The sequence below is a fragment of the Papio anubis genome, chromosome 3 (assembly GCF_008728515.1).
Source record: "Papio anubis isolate 15944 chromosome 3, Panubis1.0, whole genome shotgun sequence".
NCBI lineage: Eukaryota > Metazoa > Chordata > Mammalia > Primates > Cercopithecidae > Papio > Papio anubis.
In genome coordinates, this window is record NC_044978.1 from 171,020,589 (window position 1) to 171,037,933 (window position 17,345).

The 17,345-nt window shown below is 44.2% G+C and overlaps 1 protein-coding gene across 2 annotated transcripts in view; it reads right to left on the reverse strand.

Moving 5' to 3' along the window:
- The window catches only part of BST1 (bone marrow stromal cell antigen 1), a 94,609-nt gene that overhangs the window by 28,260 nt on the left and 49,004 nt on the right, over positions 1-17,345 (reverse strand). The window contains exon 1 of one of the 2 annotated variants that reach the window (XM_003898505.5): positions 3,691-4,220. The exons of the other annotated variant lie outside the window; for it this stretch is intronic. Within the exon in view, the coding sequence (XP_003898554.1) occupies positions 3,691-3,869 (179 nt within the window). The 5' untranslated portion in view covers positions 3,870-4,220. Of the gene's footprint in view, positions 1-3,690; positions 4,221-17,345 lie in introns of those variants that run through there. 2 annotated transcript variants of the gene reach the window in all.

The following is a 17,345-nucleotide window of genomic DNA, read 5'->3' on the forward strand; positions in this document are numbered from 1 at the left end:
CTGGGTTCTGAGGGCTCAGACTGAACATCTGCTGGGTGGCAATGGGCTGTTACCCAGTTCACCTCTACCCCACCCTCACTTCTAGAGGGATACCTCTCCACCCTCCTTCACACTCACACACACATACACCCCACACCTCTAGACCACACACACATCCCTCACCTCTAGACCACACACACACACACACCGGTTACCTCCAGACCACACACACCCCCATCCCTCACCTCTAGACCACACACACACACACACACTCACCTCTAGACTACACATACACATCCCCCTCACCTCTAGAACAAACACACACATATCTCACCTCCCAACACACACACACACCCCTCACCTCTAGAACACACACACACACCCTCACCTCTAGAATACACATCTCACCTCTAAAACACCTCTCACCTCTAGAACACACACACACACACCCCTCACCTCTAGAACATACACCCCTCACCTCTAGAACACACACACACCCCACTCCTTCTAGAACACACCCCCCCACCTCTAGAGAACACACACACCCCTCACATCTAGAACAAATAATGCACTTCTACCCCAGGAACACACACACACATCTTACCTCTAGAACACACACCTAATTCTCACCTCTAGAACACACACATTCTACCTTCTAGCCACCTCAATAATGCTCTAGAATACACACACACACCCCACCCCAGAACACACAGACACACCCCCCCACCTCTAGAACACACACACACACCCCCTCACACCCCCTAGAACACACAATTAACCTCCCAACCCCCAGGTCACACCACCACACACCCCACCCTCCAGAACACCACCCCTCACCCCCAGAAACACCACACACACACCCTCACCCAGAACCACACACACACACCCCTCACCTGTAGAACACACACACACCCCTCACCCCTTTAGGAAATACTACTACTACTACCCCTCTTTCAATTTCTAGAATATACACACACACACCCTCACTTAGGAATACACACATACACTCACCCCACACCCCCACCTCTAGAACACACACCACACACACCCCCTCACCCAGAACCACCACACCCCTCACCTCTAGAACACACACACACCCCTTCACCTCTAGAACACACACACATCTCACCTCTAGAACACACACACCCCCACCTCTAGAACACACACACACCCCTCACCTCTAGAAAACACACACACACACTCCCCCACCTCTAGAACACACACACACCACCTCTAGAACACACACAGTCTCCTTACCTCTAGAATACACACACACCCTCACCTCTAGAACACACACACACACACACACACACACAGATATGGTTAGACTTTGTGTCCCCAACAAAATCTCATCTTGAATTGTAATCTCGATAATCCCTAGGTGTCTAGGGAGAGACCAGATGGGAGGTAATTGAATCATGATTGTGGTTTCCCCCATGCTGTTCTCTTGATAGTGAGTCTCACAAGATACATTGCCTGGCAAGGCCCGCATTTTGCCCCTTCCTACTTGCACTCGGCCTGTCCTCCATCTCTGTGAAGGCTGCCTTGCTTCTCTTTGTCCCTGATCTCTTTCACCATGGTTGTAAGTTTCCTGAGGCCCTCCCAGCAATAAGGAACCGCGTACTCAAACTCTTCCTGTATAACTACTCCAGTCTGTGGTATTTCTTCATAGCAGTGTGAAAACAGACTAATACACACACACACACCCCTCACTGCTAGAACACATGCACACACCCCCTCACCCTCTAGAACACACACACACCACCTCTAGAACACACACACACACCCCCTCACCCCTAGAACACACACACACACCCCACATGTAGAGTGCACACACACACCCCTCACCTCTAGAACGCATTTGCACACACACACCCCTCACTTCTAGAACACACACACACCCCCTACCTCTAAAACACACACCCCTGACCTCTAGAGCACACGCAATACTAATAAAACCCCTCACCTCTAGAACACACACACTCCTCACTCCAAGAACACACACATACCCCTCACCTCGAGTGCACACACACACCCCTCACCTCTAGAATGCACGTGCACACACACATCCCTCACCTCTAGAACACATACACGCACACCTCACTTCTAGAACACACACATACCCCTCACCTCCAGAACACACACATGCACACACCCCTCACCTCTAGAACTTACACACACACACTCCCCTCATCTCTAGAGTGCAAGTGCACACACACACCCTCACGTCTAGAACACACACACACACCTCACACTTCTAGAACACATGCAAGCACCCCCACCTCTAGAACACACACACACACACCCCCACCTCTAGAACACACACACACACCCTCACCCCTAGTGAACACACACCCCTCAATTCTATAAAATGACACACCCTTCACCTCTAGAACGCACGTGCACACACACACCCTCACCCTCCCCAGGAACACCACACCACGCACACCTCCACCCCAGAACACACACACACCCCTCACCTCCAGAACACACACACGCACACACCCCTCACCTCTAGAACACACACACACACACACCTCTAGAGTGCACGCACACACACACCCCTCACCTCTAGAACACACACACCTCACCTCTAGAACACATGCACACATCCTTCACCTCTAGAACACAAACACACACCTCTCACCTCTAGAACACACACACGCACACCCCTCACCTCTAAAGCACACACTACTATATCTCATTTCTAGAACAGACACACCCTCACCCTTAGAGCAGCACTTCTACTTTCAGAATACATACACACTTCACCTCTAGAACACATGCATCGTATTCTCACTCTCCAGGAACCACCACCACCCCCTCACCCCAGCACCACCACACCCCCACCTCAGCAGAGCACAGCCACACACACCCCCTACTCTGTGAACACACACACACCCCCACCTCTAGAACACACACACATGCACGCACCCCTCACCTCTAGAACACACACACCCTCACCCTAGGCGCACATATGCAACCCCTCACCCTGCCACACACCCCTCACTTCTAGAACAACACCACCACACACATCCCTCACCTCTAGAACACACACACCCCTCACTTCCAGAACACACACGCACACACACACCCCTCACCTCTAGAGCACACACACACAAACCCCTTTCACCTTCTGAGCACACACATAAACCTCACCTCACCACACACACAGCCCTCACCCCTTGACACACACCCCCACCCCCAGAACACACACACACCCCCTCACCTCTAGAACACACACATACACACCCCTCACAATTTCTTTGTGTCACCACCACACACACACCCATCACCTCTAGAGCACCACACACACAAACCCTCACCTCTAGAGCACACACACACAAACCCTCACCTCTAGCAGACACACACACACACACACACACCTCACCTCAAGAACACACACACACACACCCCCTCACTTTAGAATAGCCTCTAGTTCAGCTGACATGCATATTAATACACTTTATCTTAGACTCCTGTGATAGCGTGACTCTCACTCTGTAGATACATCTTCATAGTCTCTTCATTTCTGTGCCTCCGCATCCCAGATCCCATCGCTGTCTCCACACTCACCTCTCCCCTGAAGGCCTCTCTCATTGTCCCCTCACCCCGACCTTTAGTTCCAGTAATCCCCTCCCCAGGCTCTCTTCACTGTTGCCTCTTCCCGCCGCCCCCCCGCTCCCCTTCCCACCCGGCCCGCGGCCTCACCGCTGCTCCGAGCTCAGCAGTGCGCGGTACTCGGCGCAGCGGCCCAGGAAGATGTCCCGCAGCTGTGGGCTGGTGCCTTCCCCGTGCCACGGCGCGGGCGCCCCGCCCTCAGCCAGCAGCGGCAGCAGCAGCAGCAGAAGCTGGAGCAGCCGCGAGATCGCGCACCCCCGGGCCGCCATCGGGGAACTTCGGTCCCTCCAGTCCCGTGCCTCCTCGACTCCCCTTCTCTCCTTCTACTAAGGCGGCTCCGCAAACTGATGCGGGGCGGGACTCTCGCTTGTCGGAGCGACTCTCGCTGGTCGGAGGAAAACCTTGCTGTTTTCCGTTTCCCGTTCCAGTCTATTTCAAGACTGAGCTTGGGGCGGGGTGCGGTGGCTCATGCCTGTAATCCCAGCACTTTGGGAGGCCGAGGCAGGCGGATCGCTTGAGTCTAGGAGATCGAGACAAACCTGAGTAACATATAGGTAACAAACCTCCTCTGTACAAAAAAATATAAAAATTAGCCGGTCTTGGTGGTGCGCACCTGTAGTCTCAGCTACCTGCGAGGTTGAGATGGGAGGAGGCTTGACCCCAGGGAATCGAGGCTGCAGCGAGCAGTGATGGCACCACTGCACTCCAGTCCTGGGCGACAGAGTGACACCCTGTCTAAAAAAGTAATAATAAATAAATAATAAAAATAAAAAAATAAAAAAAGTGAGCTTGGAACATCACCCAGAACAGGACCGGTGCACTGTGGCCCAGGCTAATCTTGACCGGTGTCCTCCGGGAGGGAGCCCCAAAGAAGCCACGAGGTTGGAGGAGAGGTGAGGAGAGGTGAGTCATCATAGAAGAAAGACTTTTCTGGCTCCAAAGGACAACAACTTTGACAGATGCCCTCTTTCACACCAACCAATAAGTGGTTTTTGTTTGTTTTCAGGAAATAATAACCACAATAACGTGCCAAGCACTTTGCAAGTATAATATTCATTGCTTTCCGCAACACCCTTCCTAGCTAAGTTTATAATTATTCTCGCTTTAGCAATGTTTAAACTTAGGGAAGTTAAGCATGTTTGGCCCTCCAGATTTGCGGATTCATCATCCAAATTCAACTAACCACGGATGAGAAACATTTGAGGAAAAAAAGAATGCTTGCCTCTGTACTGAACATGTACGGACTTTTTTTCCTTGTCATAATTCCCTAAATAATACAATGTAACAACTACTTATGTAACAATTACATGGTACTTGATATTATAAGGAATCTGAAGATGATGTGAATTATAGGAGAGGATGTGCAAATACCGTACTACACCATTTAATATAAGGGCCTTGAGCATCTGTGGATTTTGCTGTCCAGGTCCTGGAACCAGTTCTCCATGGATACCTACTGCCCACTGTAACTTGTTAGAGGTCACAATCTCCCTTCCTGATAGATGCAAAATCCTGGAGACAGTCAGTTTAAGAGAGCCAGTATTAATAGAATACCACGTGGAGGCCCAAGTCCTCAATTCTTAAAGTAATGACAGCAATGAACTTTGAGTGCCTGGCAAGCACTTGATAAACACAAGGGAGGACAGAACAGGTGTTCTGTACTGTTTTATTTGAATCTCTTTCTTTCTATAACCAAAATCTGCTTTCTCCTGTTCAGTTCCTCCTTAAGTTAAATCCACTTTCCAGAGGTAAGCATTTTTAATCCTTTCAAGTTTTGTTCCTGGTGTTTACTTCCATATTTCTAAATAACATGTGTGAACACCCAAAATTTGAGACAGGTCTCAGTTAATTTAGAAAGTTTATTTTACCAAGATTGAGGATGCTTGTCCATGACACAGCCTCAGGAGGTCCTGACAACATGTGCCCAAGGTGCTCAGGGCACAGCTTGGTTTTACACATTTTAGGGAGACATGAGACATCAATCAATGTATGTAAGAAGTACATTGGTTCCATCCAGAAAGGCAGGGACAACTTGAAGCAGGGAGGGGGCTTCCAGGTCTCAGGTAGGTAAGAGACAAATGGTTGCCTTCTTTTGAGTTTCTGATAAACCTTTCCAAAGGAGGCCATCAGACTATGCATATATCTCAGTGAGCAGCTGCATGACTTTGAATAGAATGTGAGGCAGGTTTGCCCTGAGCAGTTCCCAGCCTGACTTTTCCCTTTAGTTTAGTAATTTTGGAAGCCCAAGATTTTCCTTTCATGCATCTCTGGTATGGCTTGTCCCACCAAATCTCATGTTAAATTGTAATCCCCACTGTTGGAGGTGAGGCCTGGTGGGAGGTGATTTGATCATGGGGATGGGTTTCTCATGAATAGTCTAGCACCATCCCCTTGGTGCTGTTCTCATGATAGTGAGTGAGATCTGGTTGCTTTAAACTGTGTAGCACTGGCAGGGCACATTGGCTCACGTCTGTAATCCCAGCACTTTTGGAGTCTGGTGCCAGGGGGGTGGGTGGGAATCATGAGGTCAAGGGATCGAGACCATCCTGGCCAACATGGTGAAACCCATCTCTACTAAAAATACAAAAATTGTCTGGGTGTGGTGGCATGTGCCTGTAATCCCAGCTATTCCGGAGGCTGAGACAGGAGAATCGCTTGAACCTGGGAGGTGGAGAGTACCGTGAGCTGAGATATCACCACTGCACTCCAGCCTGGGGACAGAGTGAGACTCCGTCTCAAAAAAAAAGGGGGGGGGTAAGACCCCTCACTCCCTCTTTGCCTTCCACCACATTTGGAAACTTCCTGAAGCCTCTCCAGATGTAGAAGCCACTGTGCTTCCTGTACAGCCTGCAGAACTGTGAGCCAATTAAACCTCTTTTTCTTATAAATTACCAGTTTCAGGTATCTATAGCAATGCAAGAACAGACTAATACAATGCCTATATGCTATTTTTTGATGTTTCTGTTTGGGACATTATTCTGTTTGGGACGTTATTACATTTTATTTGTTGTAAACCTCTTGTTTACCCTGGAGGTAATCATTATCTAGAAAGTAACTAGCTTGCTTTCAATATTACAGGCTCATAGGCAGAAGGGACTTGTGTTGTCTCAGATGGAACTTTGAACTGTGGACTTTTGGGCTAATGTTGAAATGAGTTAAGAATTTGAGGGACTGTTGAGAAGGCATGACTGGTTTGGAAATGTGAGGACATGAGATTTGGAGGGGCCAGGGGTGGAGTGATATAGTTTGGCTGTGTCCCCACCCAAATCTCATCTTGAATTGTAGCTCCCAGAATTCCCACGTGTTGTGGGAGAGAGCTGGGTGGGGGTAATTGATTCATGAGGGCTGGTCTTTCCCATGCTATTCTTGTGATAGTGAATAAGTCTCACAAGATCTGATGGGCTTATCAGGGGTTTCCACTTTTGCTTCTTTCTCATTTTCCTCTTGCTGCTGCCATTCAAGAAGTGCCTTTCACCTCATGCCATGATTCTGAGGCCTCCCCACCCATGCAGAACTGTAAGTCCAATTAACCCTCTTTTTTTTTTTTTTTTTTTTTTTTTTTTGAGACTGAGTTGCTCTGTGGCCCAGGTGGTGCTATCTCAGCTCACAGCAAGCTCTGCCTCCCAGGTTCACACCATTCTCCTGCCTCAGCCTCCTGAGTAGCTGGGACTACAGGCACCTGTCACCACGCCCAGCTAATTTTTTCTATTTTTAGTAGAGACGGGTTTTCACCATGTTAGCCAGGATGGTCTCGATCTCCTGACCTAGTGATCTGCCCGCCTCGGCCTCCCAAAGTGCTGGGATTACAGGCATGAGCCACCGCACCCAGTCCAATTAACCTCCTATTTGTTCCCAGTTTCAGGTATGTCTTTATGAGCATCATAAAAACAAAGTAATATAACTAGATCTCACATCCTCCTCTTTCTTGTTTTATGGAGCACATCTTCCAATAGCTTCTTGAGAAGATACATAGGGACTAAACTTTCTGATATTTTTGCATAAAAATTCAAAATATCATTATTCTACCTTCATACTTAATTGAGAATTTGGTTGGGTTTCTGAGATTTTTGCATAAGAATTCAAAGTATCATTATTCTAACCTCACATTTGATTGAGAATTTGGTTGGGAAGATTTTTGCATTGGAAAGCATTTCCCTTCAAAAATTTGAAGACTGTGTTCCATTGTTTTCTGTGTTGCTGTTGAGAAATCTGAACCCATTTTCCTATTCCTGTTTATTTGACCTTTTTTTGTTGTTGTTTGTTTTGTTTTTTGTTCTTTGGGCTGTTTTTTTCCATCTGAAAGTTTTCAGAATTTCCTTCTATTCTTAGGAGCATGAAATTTCAGAGATGAACTTGGGCAAAGGTAGTTGTTTTTCATTGTACTGGACAATCCATGAGCCCTTTTAACCTGCAAACTCATGTCTTTAAATACTGAGATATTTTGTCAATTTTTTGGTAATTTCCCCTCCTCCAAATTTGTTTTCTCTTTCTGAAATTCCCATTACTCATATAGGAATGATTTCCTTGTTAGATTTCCTAGTCCCTAATTTTCTATATTTTCCCCTTCTATTTTTTATTTACTTTGTCTTCTTATACTTTCTTGAATATAAATTTATCATTATCTTCCAACTTCTCTACTGTTTTTTTATTTATACTATATCTATATATACATATATACAGTTGTGTTCTACCTGTTCAGGTCTTTTTGCTTTTTATAATCTTCTCTTGCTGTTTTGTGAATATTTCTGAGGCTTTTATTACAGATGTAGGTTTTTCATTTTTCTTTTAAATTTTCTTCTGCCAACGTCTGTTTCCTTTGAATGCCATATTTCCATTTTGATGACTGACTTTAATGTGAGAAGTTTCCCTCAAATAAACTGATGACTTTTGGCTGATTATTTTTACAAACACAGAAAAATATAAGGAACTGTATCAGTTCATTGTCACACTGCTGATAAAGACATACCCGAGACTGGGTAATTTATAAAGAAAAAGAGGTTTAATGGACTCACAGTTCCACATAGCTAGGGAGGCCTCATGATCATGGCAGAAGGCAAAAGGCACGTCTTACCTGGCAGCAGGCAAGAGAGAGCTTGCGCAGGGGAACTCCTCTTTATAAAACCATCAGATCTTGTGAAACTTATTCACTATTATGAAAATGGGAAAGACCCACCCCCATGATTCAATTACCTCCCACCGAGTCCCTCACATGACATGAGGGAATTGTGGGAACTACAATTCAAGATGAGATTTGGGTGAGGATACAGCCATACCATATCAGGCACTAATTAGAAGCAGGCTCAAGGCACATGGTTAGAATTTATCAAAGGGTGGGCTGCCCTGTAGGATTAACATACTGCACTTTATCACTAAGAGATTCCTGTCATTTTCTCTTCGACAGTCCATTTTTCCAGAGAGTAATATTCCTATTTTTTTTTTTTTTTTTTTTTTTTTTTTGAGATGGAGTCTCGTTCTGTTGCCCAGGCTGGCGTGGAGTGGTGTGATCTCGGCTCACTGCAAGCTCCACCTCCTGGTTCACACCATTCTCCTGCCTCAGCCTCCTGAGTAGCTGGGACTACAAGCGCCCACCAACACACCTGGCTAAATTTTTGTATTTTTTGTAGAGACGGGGATTCACTGTGTTAGCCAGGATGGTCTCGATCTCCTGACCTCGTGATCCACTTGCCTCGGTCTTCCAAAGTGCTGGGATTACAGGCATGAGCCACTGTGCCTGGCCTAATATTCCTATTTTCTACCTGGAAGGATATAATCCTGGATGCTAGCAATGTGGAGCTGAGTGGGGGAAGGTGGATGGAGGAATCTCACTATTCAGTATAAAGATTTTCACTTATCCCTCCTCTCTCACCACATTTTTAGTAGAAGCTCTGGCCTCAGCAATGCCTGGTACCCCACAACCTAGAATCTTTGGTTCATTCTTCAGGAAATATATTGCTGCATAGGATTAGGGAGGGCATTCTTGGACTTCCAACTACTTTTTTGACTTCCAGCCCTACATTCACTACCACTTCCATCTTAGTGACAGACTGTTCTTCCAATTCCTCTTTCTTTTGAGGGTTCACGGTATCAAACAACTTTCTTCACAGCTTACATTCTCTTTCCCCACTAGCCAGCTGAGGTTTCGTCCTTCACTGGCCAACTAAATTGTTACCCCTTCTTCATTTTCTTTCCATCATCCCAAATTCTGTGCCTGACAACTCCTCTTCTTTTCTCTTTTCCCTCATGGTTTACTCCTTTTTCATTTTGTTCATATTCATCTTGTTTATTGTAATGGGGGATGAGTTTGTTTTGAGGGAAGAAGTCTTTCATACCTCACAAACCCTCAAAACATGACTTTATCTTGATGTGTGAGGCAACAGGAAATACACAGCACCACTTTTGAAGTATCCATGCATCTGTCTGTCTATCTATCTGTCTAATCTGAATCTAGCAAACCTTCAGATTTAACTACAGTTTTCAGGAAACATAGGGGAGAGAGGGACATGTTAATTGATACCACAGGCAGCCATGCACTGAAACTGGCTGACAATATTTGACAGATACATTTTCAAAAATCTGTGAGCCATTTGTTAAACACAGTCATAATTAAAAATTAAATTATATAAACTTATAACAAAATAAATTATATTAAAAGCAGGGTGGGTGCAGTGGCTCACGCCTGTAATCCCAGCACTTTGGGAGGCTGAGGCACGTGGATCACAAGGTCAGGAGATCGAGACCATCCTGGCTAACATGGTGAAACCCCATCTCCACGAAAAATACAAAAAATTAGCTGGGTGTGGTGGCTGGCAACTGTAGTCCCAGCTACTTGAGAGGCTAAGGCAGGAGAATGGTGTGAACCTGGGAGGCAGAGCTTGCAGTAAGCTGAGATCATGCCACTGCACTCCAGCCTGGATTACAAAGCGAGACTCCGTCTCAATAAATAAATAAATAAATAAATAAATAAATAAATAAAAGCAAAGGTAATAAACATCCAAAATATATAACTTCTTAATTATTTTACTACATGTTGCTATTATTTATGCTCTTGGGGATGTTTATATCTATTTTATTTTTACAGTAGAAATATTATGTAAAGGTGTGCTACTACACATCTTTTCCCAATTCTGCATTCAGTGGCATCATGTTGGCAGCTTGAAATCACTATGGTGGTAGTATTTACATCAAGAAAACCAGAAAATACTACAAAGCAGAGCCCATTCACCCCATCTCAACCCTACCCAGAAATATTATTATATAATTACTAGCACAGCACTGACTGCAGGTATTGTAATTAGCAAAATCCAGAATGTAGAAAATCTTTCAGAACAAATGATTCACTTTCTTCAATAATTAAATGTAAAGAAAAAGGAGGGAAACCTAAAAATTAAAAGATAATTACAAGACTAAATAAATGCATTTTGTGAAGTTTGTTTAAATACTAACTTAAACAAACTGTAAAAAAAAAATTATGACACAACCAATGAATTTGAATTTTAGACAGTCTAAATATTCAGTAACTGATGTTAAGTTTTTCTAGTTACAATAATGATATTATGGTATTGTGGTTTTAAAATAGTGCTTATCTTTTAGAAATACATACTGAAACATTTACAGATGGAATTAGGTCTGGGATTAGCTTCAAAATAATCTAGGAAAGGGGAGAATGGTAAGGAATTGTGATATAGATAAATCAAGATTGGCCTTGCATTGATGTTTATCATTATTGGTTGAAAGGTACCGGCCGGGCGCGGTGGCTCAAGCCTGTAATCCCAGCACTTTGGGAGGCTGAGGCAGGCGGATCCGCAGTCAGGAGGGTCGAGACCATCCTGTGCTGCATTGAAACCCCGTCTCTACTAAAAATACAAAAACTAGCGAGGCGAGGTGGTGGGCTGCGCCCTATAGTCCCAGCTACTCAGGAGGCTGAGGCAGGAGAATGGTGTATGAAAGCAGGAGAAGTGGAGAAAGCACAGTGAGCTGAGAATCGCTTCACTGCACTCCAGCTGGAAGCAAATGAGACTCCGTCTCAAAAAAGAAAGGTATATGAGAGTTGATTATAAAATTCTTTCTACTATTATATACGTTTGAGATTCTCCCTAATAGAAGGTTTTTGGACTTTTAAGGTAGGTATTTCATATCCTTTAATTCAACCATTTTATTGAAATAAAACAAACATACTGAAAAGTACACAAATCTTAAATGGGTCAATGAATGTTCACAAAAAGAATAACCAGCACCCAGATCAAGAATCACACTCAATACACATACACCGCAAATTACAAAACACTGCTCAGAGAATTGAGAGAACACTTTGGGAGCCTGAGGCGGGCAGATCACTTGAGGTGAGGAGTTCAAGACTAGCCTGGCCAACATGGTGAAACCCCATCTCTACTAAAAATACAAAAATTAGCTGGGTGTGGTGGCACACACCTATAGTTCCAGCTCCTTGGGAGGCTGAGGCAGGAGAATCGCTTGAACCCGTGAGACCGAGGTTGCAGTGAGCTGCGATCATACCACTGCAGTCTAGCCTGGCTGACACAGTGAGACCCTGTCTCTAAAAAAAAAAAAAGAGAGAGAGAAAGAGTTGAGGGAAGACTTGACTACTTTAAGAGATATATCACTTTCATGGATTGGAAGACTCAATACTGTTACAATGTAAAGTTTCTCCATATTGATCTTTAGATTCAGTGCAATTCCAATCAAAATCCCAAATATTTTTTTAAAAAATAGAAATTGAAAAGCACATTTAAAAAATTACATGTGGGGGCGTGCCCAAGATGGCCGAATAGGAACAGCTCCAGCCTCTAGCTCCCAGCGTGAGCAACACAGAAGATGGGTGATTTCTGCATTTTCAACTGAGGTACCAGGTTCATCTCACTGGGGGGTGTCGGACAGTTGACACTGGTCCACGGGTGCAGCCCGATCAGGAAGAGCTGAAGCAGGGCGAGGCATCACCTCACATGGGAAGCACAAGGGGGAAGGGAATTCCTTTTCCTCACCAAAGGAAATTGAGACACACAACACCTGGAAAATCGGGTAACTCCCACCCTAATACTGCGCTTTACCAAGGGTCTTGGCAAACGGCACACCAGGAGATTATATCCCACACTTGACCCAGAGGGTCCCACGCCCATGGAACCTCCCTCATTGCTAGCACAACAGTCTGAGATCTAACTGCAAGGCTGCAGTGATGCTGGGCGAGGGGCACCTGCCATTGCTGAGGCTTAAGTAGGTAAACAAAGCCACCAGGAAGCTCAAATTGGGTGGAGCCCACCACAGCTCAAGAAGGCCGGCCTGCCTCTGTAGACTCCTCCACTGGGGACAGGTCATAGCTAAACAAAAAGCAGCAGAAACCTTGGCAGAGGTAAATGCCCCCGTCTGACAGCTTTGAAGAGAGCAGTGGATCTCCCAGCACGGAGGCTGAGATCAGAGAACGGACAGACTGCCTGCTCAAGCGGGTCCCTGACCCCTGAGTAGCCTAACTGGGAGACATCCCCCACTAGGTGCAGACCAACACCTCACACCTCACATGGCAGGGTACACCCCTGAGGCCAAGCTTCCAGAGCAAGAATCAGACAGCAACACTTGCTGTTCAGCAATATTATATCTTCTGCAGCCTCCGCTGCTGATACCCAGGCAAACAGGGTCTGGAGTGGATCTCAAGCAAACTCCAACAGACCTACAGCTGAGGGTCCTGATTGTTAGAAGGAAAACTAGCAAACAGAAAGGACACCCACACCAAAACCCCATCAGTACATCACCATCATCAAAGACCAAAGGCAGATAAAACCACAAAGATGGGGAAAAAGCAGTGCAGAAAAGCTGGAAATTCAAAAAATCAGAGCGCATCTCCCCCTCCAAAGGAACGCAGCTTATTGCCAGCAACAGAACAAAGCTGGATGGAGAATGACTTTGACGAGTTGAGAGAAGAAGGCTTCAGTCGATCAAACTTCTCAGAGCTAAAGAAGGAACTACGTAACCAGCGCAAAGAAACTAAATACCTTGAAAAAAGATTTGATGAATGGCTAACTAGAATAACCAATGTAGAGAAGTCCTTAAAATAATTGATAGAGATGAAAACCATAACACGAGAACTACATGACAAACGCACAAGCTTCAGTAACCGACTCAATCATCTGGAAGAAAGGGTATCAGCGATTGAAGAGCAAATGAATGAAATGAAGTGAGAAGAGAAGTGTAGAGAAAAAAGACTAAAAAGAAATGAACAAAGCCTCCAAGAAATATGGGATTATGTGAAAAGACCAAATCTACGTCTGATTGGTGTGCCTGAAAGTGATGGGGTAAATGGAACCAAGTTGGAAAACACTCTGTAGGATATCATCCAGGAGAACTTCCCCAACCTAGTAAGGCAGGCCAACATTCAAATTCAGGAAATACAGAGAATGCCACCAAGGTACTTCTCGAGAAGAGCAACTCCAAGACACATAATTGTCAGATTCACCAAAGTGGAAATGAAGGAAAAAATGTTAAGGGCAGCCAGAGAGAAAGGTCGGGTTACCCACAATGGGAAGCCCATCAGACTAACAGCAGATCTCTTGGCAGAAACTCTCCAAGCCAGAAGGCAGTGGGGGCCAATATTCCACATTCTTAAAGAAAATAATTTTCGGCCGGGCGCGGTGGCTCAAGCCTGTAATCCCAGCACTTTGGGAGGCCGAGGCGGGTGGATCACGAGGTCAGGAGATCGAGACCATCCTGGCTAACATGGTGAAACCCCGTCTCTACTAAAAATACAAAAAACTAGCCGGGCGTGGTGAGCCTGTAGTCCCAGCTACCGGGAGGCTGAGGCAGGAGAAGAATAGGCGTGAACCTGGGGCCCAGACTTGCAGTGAGCGAGATGCGCCCGCACTCCAGCCTGGGTGACACACATGAGACTCCATCTCAAAAAAAAAGAAATAATTTTTCAACCCAAGATTTCATATCCAGCCAAACTAAGTTTCATAAGTGAAGGAGAAATAAAATCCTTTACAGACAAACCAAATGCTTAAATTTTGTCACCATAAGGCCTTGCCCTACAAAAAATCCTGAAGGAAGCACTAAACATGGAAAGTAACAACAGGTACCAGCCATTGCAAAAACATGTCAAAATGTAAAGTCCATCGATGCTAGGAAGAAACTGCATCAACTAGCAAGCAAAATAACCAGCTAATATCATAATGACAGGATCAAGTTCACACATAACAATATTAACCTTAAATGTAAATGGACTAAGTGGTTCAATTAAAAGACACAGACTGGCAAACTGGATAAAGAGTCAAGACCCATCAGTTTGCTGTATTCAGGAGACCCATCTCACATGCAGAGACACACATAGGCTCAAAATAAAGGGATAGAGGAAGATCTACCAAGCAAATGGAAAACAAACAAACAAACAAAAAGCAGGGGTTGCAATTCTAGTCTCTGATAAAACAGACTTTAAACCATCAAAGATCAAAAGAGACAAAGAAGGCCATTACATTATGGTAAAGGGATCAATTCATCAGGAAGAGCTAACCATCCTAAATATATATGCACCCAATACAGGAGCACCCAGATTCATAAAGCAAGTCCTTAGAGACATACAAAGAGACTTAGACTTCCATACAATAATGGGAGACTTTAACACCTCACTGTCAACATTAGACAGATCAATGAGACAGAAAGTCAACAAGGATATCCAGGAATTGAACTCAACTCTGCACCAAGCAGACCTAATAGACATCTACAGAACACTCTACCTCAAATCAACAGAATATACATTCTTCTCAGCACCACATCACACTTATTCCAAAATTGACCACATACTTGGAAATAAAGCACTCCTCAGCAAATGTAAAAGAACAGAAATTATAACAAACTGTCTCTCAGACCACAGTGCAATCAAACTAGAACTCAGGACTAAGAAACTCAATCAAAACCGCTCAACTACATGGAAACTGAACAACCTGCTCCTGAATGACTACTGGGTACATAACGAAAGGAAGGCAGAAATAAAGATGTTCTTTGAAACCAATAAGAACAAAGATACAACATACCAGAATCTTCTGGGACACATTTAAAGTAGTGTGCAGAGGGAAATTTATAGCACTAAATGCCCACAAAAGAAAGCAGGAAATATCTAAAATTGACGCCCTAGCATCATAATTAAAAGAACTAGAGAAGCAAGAGAAAACACATTCAAAAGCTAGCAGAAGGCAAGAAATAACTAAGATCAGAGCAGAACTGAAGGAGATAGAGACACAAAAAACCCTCCAAAAAATCAATGAATCCAGGAGCTGTTTTTTTGAAAAGATCAACAAAATTGATAGACCACTAGCAAGACTAATAAAGAAGAAAAGAGAGAAGAATCAAATAGATGCAATAAAAAATGATAAAGGGGATATCACCCCCGACCCCACAGAAATACAAACTACCATCAGAGAATACTATAAACACCTCTACGCAAATAAACTAGAAAACCTAGAAGAAATGGATAATTTCCTGGACACTTATACTCTCCCAAGACTAAACCAGGAAGAAGTTGAATCCCTGAATAGACCAATAGCAGGCTCTGAAATTGAGGCAATAATTAATAGTCTACCAACCAAAAACAGTCCAGGACCAGATAGATTCACAGCCAAATTCTACCAGAGGTACAAGGAGGAGTTGGTACCATTCCTTCTGAAATTATTCCAATCAATAGAAAAAGAGGGAATCCTCTCTAACTCATTTTATGAGGCCAACATCATCCTGATACCAAAGCCTGACAGAGACACAACAAAAAAGGAGAATTTTAGACCAATATCCCTGATGAACATCGATGCAAAAATCCTCAATAAAATACTGGCAAACCGAATCCAGCAGCACATCAAAAGGCTTATCCACCATGATCAAGTGCGCTTCATCCCTGGGATACAAGGCTGGTTCAACATACGCAAATCAATAAATGTAATCCAGCATATAAACAGAACCAAAGACAAAAACCACATGATTATCTCAATAGATGCAGAAAAGGCCTTTGACAAAATTCAATAGCCCTTCATGCTAAAAACTCTCAATAAATTCGGTATTGATGGAACGTATCTCAAAATAATAAGAGCTATTTATGACAAACCCACAGCCAATATCATACTGAATGGTTAAAACTGGAAGCATTCCCTTTGAAAACTGGCACAAGACAGGGATGCCCTCTCTCACCACTCCTATTCAACATAGTGTTGGAAGTTCTGGATAGGGCAATCAGGCAAGAGAAAGAAATAAAGGGTATTCAGTTAGGAAAAGAAGAAGTCAAATTGTCCCTGTTTGCAGATGACATGATTGTATATTTAGAAAACCACATTGTCTCAGCCCAGAATCTCCTTAAGCTGATAAGCAACTTCAGCAAAGTCTCAGGATACAAAATCAATGTGCAAAAATCACAAGCATTCTTATACACCAGTAACAGACAAACAGAGAGCCAAATCATGAATGAACTCCCATTCACAATAGCTTCAAAGAGAATAAAATACCTAGGAATCCAACTTACAAGGGATGTAAAGGACCTCTTCAAGGAGAACTACAAACCACTGCTCGGTGAAATAAAAGAGGACACAAACAAATGGAAGAACATACCATGCTCATGGATAGGAAGAATAAATATCGTGAAAATGGCCATACTGCCCAAGGTAATTTATAGATTCAATGCCATCCCCATTAAGCTACCAATGACTTTCTTCACAGAATTGGAAAAAACTGCTTTAAAGTTCATATGGAACCAAAAAAGACCCTGCATT